The sequence below is a fragment of the Plecotus auritus genome (assembly GCF_963455305.1).
Source record: "Plecotus auritus genome assembly, chromosome: 5".
NCBI lineage: Eukaryota > Metazoa > Chordata > Mammalia > Chiroptera > Vespertilionidae > Plecotus > Plecotus auritus.
In genome coordinates, this window is record NC_137776.1 from 183,068,862 (window position 1) to 183,081,088 (window position 12,227).

General features: G+C 49.9%; 1 protein-coding gene across 3 annotated transcripts in view; it reads right to left on the reverse strand.

The window, feature by feature from the left end:
* Positions 1 to 12,227, reverse strand: part of MED27 (mediator complex subunit 27) — a 186,784-nt gene that overhangs the window by 124,077 nt on the left and 50,480 nt on the right. For all 3 annotated transcript variants that reach the window (XM_080669789.1, XM_080669787.1, XM_080669788.1), the window contains exon 3: positions 5,158 to 5,288. In XM_080669789.1, the coding sequence (XP_080525915.1) occupies positions 5,158 to 5,288 (131 nt within the window). The remainder of the gene's footprint in view (positions 1 to 5,157; positions 5,289 to 12,227) is intronic.

Genomic DNA, 12,227 nt, shown 5'->3' on the forward strand with positions numbered 1-12,227 from the left:
ACCAATTGATGTGTCACTCTCACATTGATGTTTCTCTCCGTCTCTCCCCTCCCTTCCGTTCCCTCTACAAATCAATGGACAAATACCCTTGGGAGAGGGTTAGCCAAAAAAGACAAAAAAGCGCCTCCACGTGAGCACTCGGGAACTAGGGGAGCGGGCTGCCATGTCAGTGCCCCTGAGAGCTGACGTGATAAAAGATCTCCCAACATGAGCACCTGTGTCTTCTCACAAGCTTCTTTGGAGGGGGAGCAGCTCTGGATCACTGATCCCACCAATCCTATAGGAACACGGGAATCTGGGTGCTGCATTTTATTTTTTTTATTTTTTTTTAATATATTTTATTGATTTTTTACAGACAGGAAGGTAGAGGGATATAGCGTTAGAAACATCAGCTGCCTCCTGCACATCCCCCACTGGGGATGTGCCCGCAACCAAGGTACATGCCCTTGACCGGAATCGAACCCGGGACCCTTGAGTCCGCAGGCCGACGCTCTATCCACTGAGCCAAACCAGTTAGGGCTGGGTGCTGCATTTTAAAAACAAACACACCGCACAAGTGGCCTGCACCCCTGCCGGGCCTGTGGTCTCCGTCTCAGAGCCAGTTCTGGCGCTGCAGCCTGACTGCCCTCTGGCTGCTGGCAGGAGCCACTGCCCTCGCCCAGGGCCACTGCCCACGCCCAGGGCCAATGCCCACGCCCAGGGCCACTGCCCACGCCCAGGGCCAATGCCCACGCCCAGGAGCCCCTGCCCACGCCCAGGAGCCCCTGCCCAAGCCCAGGAGCCCCTGCCCACGCCCAGGAGCCCCTGCCCACGCCCAGGAGCCCCTGCCCAAGCCCAGGAGCCCCTGCCCACGCCCAGGAGCCCCTGCCCACGCCCAGGAGCCCCTGCCCAAGCCCAGGAGCCTGGCATTAAGTGCTGAGCAGAGTGAGTGAGGGCCCAGCCAGGTCCTTCACTGCGGCCTCCGCTATTTGAAAAGCAAACCTGCCCCCTTAATGAAGCAAGGCCTCCGCCCTCCCCTGGCAGACAGCAGCAGGTGGAGGACGGCTGGGCCTCCCTGCGCGGGTCTCTCAGGGCCCGGCCCACGGCCGTCTCAGCCATGTCAGGACCATCATGCTGATTCCCTCCTGCTTGCTTGTGCCTGTTTCCACTCGCGCTTCCTAAATGATACCTTATTCATCTCCAAACCCCAGCACAGCGCAGAGAGCCAACCACGTGAGGAAGGCCGAGACGTTTGCTGGAAAAGAACTGACTGGGCTCCCAGCCCCGCCCTCTCCCTCTGCAGTCTCCTGGCTGGGCCTCCTCCGGCCCTCCTTCCTTCCCACGGGTCTCCTCCCTCCCCTGGCACACCCTCCCTGGAATGCCTAGCACACGGATGGGGTGGCATTGGTGCGCCATGTCTCCTGAGGCTACGTCATCAAAAGGAGAGACTCCAGGGCTCTCATTCTCAGTCTCTTGCTCTGGGAGAAGTCACCGGGAGTCACGTGGATCCTCAAACCCCATGGAGAGGCTCTGTGGAGCAGAACCAGGTCTCCCATCAATAGCCAGCACCAGCTCCATCACCATGTGAGTGCGCCAGCTTGGAAGTGACCTGGGAATCCCAGCCCATCCTGCAGTGGCTGCAGCCCTGGCTGCTGTCCGAGCGCAACCTTTTGAGACACCCCGAGCCAGACCACCCAGCGCCACTCGTGGGTTCCAGAGGCACAGAACAGGCGAGAGGCTGTGTGTGCTGGCGCCAACCACTGCGTGCCGCCGCAGTTTGTCAGACAGCAGCAGGCAGCGAATGGAGCAACCTGGGAGGTTTAGGTGTTGTTTGATAAGGGAGTTCCGGGATTTCCTTAATGACAGAGCTATTGAATAGTTATGCCGTGCTTATAATACAAACTTTGAATTAGTGTTCTACAAAATACAACTATACCATGGGTGATTGATAAACAACTTTAAATATTCTCTATTACCTTAAATCCAACAGCTCCACCAATAAATACTGAGATGTGATATGGAACAATAGCCAATGCTTTTTGGAGGCTGTTTTTTGTTTTTTAAAATTTATACTTACATGTGCAGAGAAAATAGTCTAGAACAATACCTATCAAAACCTTAATAATTTTCTCAGGGTGAAAGTATTTTTTTCTTTTTTTTTCCAAAAACCTACAATAATGTATATATTAACTAGTGTCCTATTCTTAATTTAAAAAAAATTTATAATCCAATTAAGCCAGCAGCAAAGTCTCCTTGGTGTTTCTATCCCGATGTCTATACACTAAGTGGCACATAGCAGGTGCTCAATGAAAGTGCCCTGAATGGCCTCTCGCTATAGATCCTGCCCACGGGACAGCAGTCCTGTAACGGGTTTCCAGGATAACGCGAGCCCGGAAAGCTCAATGATGTGAGAAGGTGACAGTCAATTTCCACAGGAAACAGGCTACTAAGTATAGGAAATCATTTCAAAGTCGTATTCTTAGGACACAGCAACCACTTTTCTCTTTGAAGCGGGGTGTTTTGAGTGACTCGTTAGAAACGTATAATGACAGTGTGAGCACCTCTTTTTTTCTGGCATGAGAACAGAGTCTGTTGATTGCCTCGGTGCTTAAAATAGCTGCTGAGTGTCCTCATAATAGCATGTCACCTGGAAGCAGGTTTCCAGCCAATGCAAATGAGCGAATGCTGCACAGATGGACGGAGCACGGACTTTTGTTGAGAGAGAGTTAGCAGCCGCACTTTTCGGCTCCGTCTTAAGGGACCTGAGAAAGCCTTTCCCTCTCGCCAGCGTCTTGCCTCAGCCGACAATCCACGCGGAGAAAATGACAAGTTACAAGGCCCATTAGACTTCTGAGAGCTGGAAGTTGAGATCTATCTATCTATTTATTTATTTTTTATTTTTTGTTGTTGTTAATCCTCACCCAAGGGTATTTTTCCGTTGGTTTTTAGAGAGAGTGGAAGGGAAGGTGAGAGACACAGAGAGAAACATCGATGTGAGAGAGACACATCCCCGACCAAGGCCGGGGATCGAGCCTGCAGCCAAGGTGGGAAGTTGAGGTTTCCAGAATCACCACCTCAACACCTGAGAAACAGAGTCACATTCCTAAGAAGCTCTCTGCCCCACAGTTAGTAACACTGTCCCGTGTCACTCAAGGGAGTGGCCCTGTAGAGGGAAAATGGGGCATGTGTGCCTGCAGCAGGCACAAACCACCCTGCCGGAGGCCAGCTGGTTGGGTTCGCCCTATCCTGGGGGCACACGCTAACCGTGAAGAGAACCTGAAGATCGCCGGGATGGTGGTCTACGTGTCCGCACGAATGGGAAGGTCCCTGTCGTCCCCTGTCACCGCCCAGCTCCCCGCTGGCCCTTCTCCTCCTCACTCTCCAAGTTTCCCCCACGTCCACTCCCTCCACCCTCCATGCTCCCTTCCTAAGCACCAATCATAACAGAAATTATGGTGTTACTGTATTTACGCATTGGTTGAAGGGTGCCTTTTTTGGGCCTTCCCCCCCCCCCCCCCGTAAATGAAAAGCTCCAGGAAGGTGGGACCATGTCTGTCTTGCTCCTGATTTTATCCCCAGAGCCTAGGACGGTGCCTGGCAGACAGTCAGTACGATAAGTGTTTGCTAATCAAACAGAGAATAAATGAAGGCGGATGAACACCTGAGTTCCATCAGCAAACACTCTTCCGGGCCGGACATTTTTAGGTGCAGTTGGTAACTGAGGATGGAAATGAAATGACTGCAGGGCAGGATGAGCAAGGGAATGTGTCTCAAGTCCAAGTCCAGCCTTGGAGAGGACTGCGCCTCTCGTGAGGGCACGTTCTGACAGGAAAGCTACCAGCAAAGACTTGTGTCCACGTTTCTGATCCCCCGTCACGGAGTGAGCCTGCGTCCCCACCTAGGGGGCTCCTGGTACAAAGTGACCCAACAGGGAAATGAGTGCGTCACCTTATGAGTGTGGCATTTTAGAAGGAATGCTACCCAGCTACAAGGATGAACCAACCATCGGGATGGATCGAACAGATACTATGTTGAGAAAAAACAAGCTGATAGGAAGTATTACATATTGTGTGACCCATCCATACGAAGTTCAAGAGCAGCTACGTTTCCAGAGTGAGGTCGGGGAGTGTTGCACTGGGGGAGGAGGTGGCACGTGTACAGACTGGGATTTGGGCAGCGGTGGCCACCTGGCTTGATCCGGGCGGAGCTACCTCGAGGTGTACATGTGTCAAACAGTTACCAAGCTGCACACTTTATGAGCCTTTTACAGCTCTCTGCTAGTGAAAAAAAGAAGCAATGTATTCCTATTTAAGAAGAAACAGGTGCCCAGCCAGTATGGCTCAGCGGTTGAGCGTCGACGTATGAACCAGGCAGTTACAGCTCAATTCCCGGTCCGGGCACGTACCCAGGTGGCAGGATCGATCCCCAGTGCGTGCAGGAGGCAGCCAATCAGTGATTCTCTCTCACCATTGATGCTTTTCTCTCTCTCTCCCTCTCCCTTCCGCTCTGAAATCAATAAAAATATATTTAAAATAAAAGGAAAGAAGAAGAAAACAGGTGAGCCTAGTGCCGGTTCTAACGCCAGCCCCAGCAGGTTGTCCAGGTAGCCTGTAGCCTTCAAAATGTGCTCCTAGCCCTGGCCGGTGTGGCTCAGTGGATAGAGCGTCGGCCTGCGGACTGAAGGGTCCCAGGTTCGATTCCGGCCAAGAGCACATGCCCGGGTTGTGGGCTCGATCCCCAATAGGGGGTGTGCAGGAGGCAGCCGATCCATGATTCTCTCTCATCATTGATGCTTCTATCTCTCTATCCCTCTACCTTCCTCTCTGAAATCAATAAATAAAGAAATATATATATTTTTAAAAAATGTGCTCCTGGCTGGCTGGCCACTTACCCTCTGCCAGCTGTGGCAATGGGACAAGAAAACAAAGAATCAGCTATGAGGAATCTTAAAATCCTACGCGGAAAAGTCACACACAAAATACATACACTATGAGCTGTATTATAACTGCTTCATGTAAGATCTATGCAAAATACGTTACCTGTACGCTGGGTTTCTAATTTTAACAGATGCTTTTCAAAGAGAAAAGAACAATCTCGCAAAAATAACTTTCAATTAGCCCAAACCTCACACGGCGGAGCTGGCCGAGGGCAAAAGCCCTGGCTCTCGGGGTGACTCACTGAGGCGGCAGGACGAGCGTGGTGGGCTGCGCCTTGGGCCGGCGTTTCGCAGACACTCCCATCTGGTTCGCAGAGCGTTTCAGCGACTGTTGATTCAGAAGGCCGGACGCCAGGCCTGCGTGGTACTGCAACTGCCCAGAAACAGAACAAGGGGGAGAGTGACCCTGGGAAAGGCAGGGCGCGGGCACTGAACTAGCAACACGGTACATCGTACCCCTTCAAAACATTGCAAATTATTGCAAATCAGCGGCTAACAGTTTGCTTCAAGGAATCATTGAGAGGGGGATAATCAGAAAACAGGAGAAGAAACACGAATTAGGTTGCTCAGCACAGCATTACATAACGATGAAGAACTGAAAACAATCTAAATACCCAACAATACTGGGGAACCGGCTAGAATATTAAAAGAACTTTATACCATTTTGTTGCATTGAAAAACAAACCAATAGGTTACATTAGAAACAGAGAGACACTCAAAAAGATGCTCTCTAAATATTAACAGTGTGTTTCTAAGTGGTAGAATTAGAGTAACTTTTACTTTATTTTTTACTGCTATTCATATATGCTTATGTAAATAGTGTTAAAACCAATGCCATTTTTTATAAGAAGAACTCTTGCTACTGTCATGTCTTGCTTATACTAAAAGCCACATAACTCACAGCCCACGGCAGTACAGCAGGGGCAGAAGACCGCTTACGAACAGATTCAAACATATCCCGAGTCGGGGTGCAGAAGCGCTGGGCACTGTTTTCAGTGATTAAGACACAATGTCAACCGTAGTAAGTTCAGGAGGATACGGATACCAGTGGGTACAGGCTCACTGGAGAGAGGGGATGAAGAAGTTACTCTCACGCCGTGTACACAATGCATACAGTGGGTAAGGAAGCACACACTTCAAATGGGCTCAGCGCCAGCTGCCTTTGCTTTGTTCTGGACAAACTGCTGAGCTGTGAGTTTACTTAGGAGATCATTTTACTTCTCTAGACCTTCATTTCTCTGCTGGAAATGAGAAGTAATACTGCCTAATTCTAAACCAAACAGGACCTTAAAAAAAAACACCCTGTTGAGTTATAATTTACATAAAATGAAAAGTACACGTTAAGTGTACAGTTTTACGAGTTCTGATATGTATACATCTGTACAACTGCCACCCACATCAAGACACAGAAGTTTCCATCACTGCACACACTTCCCTTGTGCTCAGTGCAATCTCCCAGCCCCCCAACTCCTACCACCAGGACATTCTGATTTAAATACAACTAATTCTCACTCGTTGACAGATGAAGCTTATATTCAATTTGACACGTGATATTGACTCCTACCTTCCTTTTAAAATCCCATACTTTTGTATTTTAGATTCTAAGAGCTGTCATCGATCTGTCTATAATAAAATCATCCTTGAAAGGTATCCCAATTTTGAACAGATGTAAACAACACATTCAAATGAGAAAGTGCCAAGCTGAGAATTTGGACTGAGACTATTTATAACATCTAGTATGTTTCCTCCTCCTTCCCCAAATTAAGCAAGGTCTTTCAAACACTTATTTGGAATTAACTGAACATATAAATAGTTACTCATTCCGAGTCACTGAATCAATTTCTTTTCAAAATGCTCTTCAAAGGATAGATTTCCTTTGCGGCGTCGGCTACGCGGCGTACAGCTCCTGGTAATGAAGCTGGTGAGCGCCGGCTAAAAGGGGCTGGGCCTGGATGCAAAGGGGAATAATGTTCTGAAACATGAACGGCCTCACCTAAAGCCACTGGCTGCACACACACGGAGGATGAGAGAGAGCAAAACCAAACGAAATGGCCTGCTTCTTGCAAGTGGCTATAAAAATGAAGGCATCCAGGCACGCAGTAAGCCTGAGTGTCTGTGTTCGGAGCGTCCATATTGCTTTTTAACAGCCTCTTGATTTACGTGGTCGATTTGCTGCGGGAGCCTTCTGGCTGCACAATACAAGACAAAGATGTATCACATTCATAATAAAAATGGAGCTCCCCTCATGGTGGAAAAAGGGGGGCCTAATTTGGCTTTAACAACTCATCTTTGACCAATGAATTTTGCTCAAATTTGTTTTTCTCCTACAGAGTTCTTAAATGGGAAATCAATGGCAGCGAGGGACAGTACAAGTTTGAAAGACAATGTTTCAAAATGTCAGCTACTTGGGTTTCGATCTTTCCCACCAGAATCTGCAATGAGTGCAATATGCACGGGGCTTTATGGACTTAAAGGGAAAGACAGCTTGGCAGGGGTCCCCTCCTAGCTCAGGGCGGCGGCTCTCCTTGGCTCTCCTCCGCTCTGGATCTTGTCAGGGTCCATGCAAGCTCAGCCGTTCCGGCCTGCTGACTCTGAGTGGGCGAGGCCTGCTAACTAGGCAGAGTGGCGGGGTGATTTTGCCCACCTGGCATCATTTCGATCACTTGCGCAAACAAACAAAACAAAAAAAACAAAACAGCAGAAATGCAGGCTGGCTGCTGGCTGTCTGGAAGGTTCCTTTGAAGCCTTTGCATCTTGGCCAGCCTCAATGGGCCCGGCACTCCGAAGGGCACATGTGGGTGGAAGGACTCCTCTCCCCAGAAAGCTGACTCACGGTGATTAGGCGACATCTGTTAATCACTACACTTATCCCCGTTTCCAGGAACACCGCTCCGATGTCAAGATCTATAAGGGCCCCATTAAATATTTACCGAAGCATCTTTATAATGGGAGAAAAGGTCAAAGTTAATAAAACTGACAGGCAGCTCCTGTCCAACAGGATTTATACATTATTTAAGCACTAAATACTCCATTCCACGAAACAGCTTAGATCTGAAAAGCTCCTGGAACGCGTGCCTCGGCCAAAGGTTTTAAACAGCAGAAGGAAGTGCATGCAGCTAATCCACAAATAAACATGAAGAACTTCTACACCACTCTCCAAAAGTCCTGCCATAGTTTTCAATTACAGGTTCTGTAACATTTCCTATAAAAGTGCATTTCAATAAACATCCTTTGCTCCAAATGTCTGTGGCGTGGAAACAACTGTTTCAAAAAGCAACTTATCCAAGTTCTCGTGTGATTTTTCTGCCCAAGGTCAGTTCTCCACTAACCAGCAAGAATAAAGTGAAAGCGGGAGGAAAATGAAATGATCTGTTCTTTTAACTCCCACATCTTAGAGCGGTGAGGACGAGTGTGTATGCGGTGGGCGGGGTGGGTCTTTACTAAGTGGGAAGTTATCGCTAAGCGATTTCAGCGTTCCCTGGATTTTTAGAGTAATTCTCTCCGTTCCAACTTTGCTGTCTATTAATGCCCGCCCGCCTTCTTCTTCCTGTGACTGACCTGGATGTTCTGTCCTCTACCCGAAGCCCTTTCTAATCCGTATGTCTGCTAGTGACCTCTGGACCTGGGAAAATGTCAACAATTCATAGTGATCCAGGGAAACCATTCAGAATTAGGAGAACCTCGATTTGCGAATGGGTTTTAACCAAGGCTGTTTAACCTGCAAAGGTGCCAAGCGTTGCCAGGGGTCCTGGTAAACCTAAGGGCCAGACTGAGACCCGCAGGAGGAGCAATGAGCCTGGAAGCCCGCCGCCGGGCTCTGCCTCTAACCACAGCTGTGTCCACATCTCACGACCCTCCCTACGGGCACCGTTACACGCTCCCCCTGACCCCCCGGCTCTGAAGTCTGGCTCATCTGGATTTCTAAAGGAGTTACATGGGCGTTTGGTTTCACCATTGTTCTAAAGCAGGGGTGGGCAAACTTTTTGACTCAAGGGCCACAATGGGTTCTTAAACTGGACCGGAGGGCCGGAACAAAAGCATGGATGGAGTGTTTGTGTGAACTAATATAAATTCAAAGTAAAGGAGCGGAGAGGAGAGCAAGAGAACCGGATAGAACAGCCGGATCCGGCCCGCGGGCCGTAGTTTGCCCACGGCTGTTCTAAAGGCTTCTACCTGCTCCAAAATGGATAGAGGATATACTTTGCAATGGACAGCAGTTTGAAAAGAAAACAGGGTTCTAAGGTCAGAGAAAGGCCCTAGAGGTGCCCACCACCCCCGCCGCCACCACCCCCACTAGAGGAGACGCCAGCCTGGGAGGTGACTGGCCCGGGCCACACCCACCTTAGGAAGTGGGCCACTCGGCAGTCACCGTGGGATGAGTATGTCGCACCTTTCTATCTGAAGGAATGGCTGGTGTGTGTCCTCTCTGCTCCAGCAACGAGACACAGCGGCTCTTCCCGCCCGGGGGCCCTGATGCACAGGGACCCCGGGGTGCCCGGGAGCTGCGGTGTCCGCATCACCACACTCGCTGGCTCCTGTCGCTCCCTCGCTCTGACCTCTTTAAGCGCTGAGGCACGCCTGCTTTTCCTCCCTGACTCCGGCCACCACCAAAGTGGGGAGTTCGGGGCAGTTCTATATCTTACCATTTTAAGGTTTTAATATCATTCAAGGTAAAAAAGGAAAAATCATACCTTGGAGAAAGGAAATCATAGAAATGCCAATATTGTCAGAAAATCTAAATTCTAGACTCAGCAGTAACACATCAGCCTTGATCTGTTGTATGATGGGGCCATCATGCTAGTGCAGGGGTGGGCAAACTTTTTGACTCGAGGGCCACAATGGGTTCGTAAACTGGACCGGAGGGCCGGAACAAAAGCATGGATGGAGTGTTTGTGTGAACTAATATAAATTTAAAGTAAAGGAGCGGAGGGAAGAGCAAGAGAACCCTCCGCTCTTTCGGCTCCACGGGCCGGATAGAACAGCCGAACGGGCCAGATCCGGCCCGCGGGCCGTAGTTTGCCCACGGCTGTTAGTGCCTAGTGGGTTTTACAAGTCCCTTTACTGTCCTGAGAATCACGTGTGCAATCGGTTTCCACGCAGGGTCCTCTCTGGAAATTTGTGTGACAGCCCAGGAGAGCGACGAGAAAGGACGCCATCCGTGCAGCGTCACCGGCCCTCAAACACGGACCCCAACAGCCAGAGCGGCTGGCAAAGGAACCTGCTCACAGCCCCAACCAAGGACAATGACACCTGCATTGAGTCACCGAGTGTGGCTGGGTGTGGGCCTGTGGCAGGTGCGGGGGGGGGGGGGGGGGGGCGCTAATCTGATTCTCACACAGTCCCATTTCCCCTGAACCATTAAACACCCCATCGCCACTTTGAGTGGCAGACCTTTGCCCTCATTACTGAGTCTGCGTTGTTTGCAGCTAATGAGCGAGCACCGTGTGATGCTAAAGCGCTGCCTCTTCCTTTGAACGTAGCTCTAAGGAGAGAACCAGGCAGCCAGCCTGGTGTTATCTGTGCCGAGGAAAACAGCCACAGAAAACCCCATCTGTCTAATTGTGTTGCTTGGATTTCTCTCTAAATATCAGATAATGGTATTAGCTTCTTCCCTCCTTTTATCTCCTAAGGCTTCTTTCAAATAGCCAACTTTTTTTTTTAAAGAAAAACAACCCTAGATTTGAGACTTCCTGGGTAAATGATCTTTTTATTTGGTCAAAACACCATCAGTAAACGGTCAGAAGGAAGCGTCCAATTTATTTGCCTATCTGTTCTCATGGGGAAGCTGGATTCCAGTCCTTTCAATTACTACGAAGGCAAGACACGAACCGGGCCCAGCCCTGCTCAGCGTAGCGTCAGGGACATGCTAGTGCCCTGTGGACTTCTTTCTTCCTACATACAAACCCGCAAATGTCCGAGCTTCACAAGCTGTCAAAGTAAACAGAGAGGCCGGATAGCGGCGTTCTCCCTCCTTGGTATCCGTGCTCTGGGGGAGGGGGGGGGGCGTGTAGACGGTTCTCCTGGAGCACCCGGGACTCACACCTTTATTAATAGGCTGCCGCACAACTGGCCCGTTTACACGACAGCTGCACGCGCGTCACCAGATGTCAAAGATGCCAATCAGCCGGGGGAGGTATCACTCATCTCTGAACAGATCCACGAACAAAGCCAACTGTGCATGTGGCTGAAAATGGAGGAAACGACCTTCACAGGACTCTGGGAAAGCGGGGGAGACAAGCCCGGCCGGGGGGGGCCAGGGGTTGAGCACCACCTAGGAACCAGGGGGTCACGGTTCTATCCCGGTCAGGGCACATGCCTGGGTTGCAGGCTCGACCCCAGTGTGGGGCATGCAGGAGGCAGCCTATCAATGATTCTCTCTCACCATTGATGTTTCTATCTCTCTCCCCGTCTCCCTCTCCCTTCCTCTCTGAAATCAATAAAAATATATTTTTAAAAATATTTTGCCCTAGCTGGTTTGGCTCAGTGAATAGAGTGTCGGCCTGTGGACTCAAGGGTCCTGGGTTCAATTCTGGTCAAGGGCACATGCCCGGGTTGCGGGCTCGGTCCCCAGTAGGGGGTGTGCAGGAGGCAGCCAATCAATGATTTCCTCTCATCATTGATGTTTCTATCTCTCTTCCTCTCTGAAATCAATAAAAATATATTTTAAAAATTACTCTTAAAGAAACCAGCAAACATGATTATTTAAAAATCACCATCCTGATAACTATAACATAATTAGATACTAGCAGCTTCTTTCATGAGGCGTGGAAGTGATTCCCATGTGCCCCCTCATCAGTGCAGGGCTGGTTGGAGAGTAGAAGTCTTTCTTCCAGGGTCATGAAATGACGATTTCTGCTTTGGCACCATTTTACTATCACCTTCAGATGCCCTCAGCTCCCTCTCTTCCTTCCCTCAACCTCAGCAGAAGGGGCCACGGGGCCACGTGTCCCTAACTTTGACAGATACAGAACTATGACATCAGACACGGAAACTGCCAGGACTGGAAGCCGGGGGACAGCTGCTTTGCTTGGAGGCCTGTGAGGACGGGGGTCAGGAAACGGGAGGAAGCATTTGGGAAGACACGTTTTTTTAAATGTTTTTATTGATTCAGAGAGGGAGAGGGGGAGAGAGAAATATCCATGATGAGAAAGAATTATTGATTGGCTGCCTCCTGCACACCCCACACTGGGGATTGAGCCCACAACTTGGGCATGTGCCCTGACCGGGAATCGAACCAATGACCTCTCAGTTCATGGGTCAGTGCTCAACCCCTGAGCCACACTGGCTGGGCGAAAGACACATTTTTTATTGA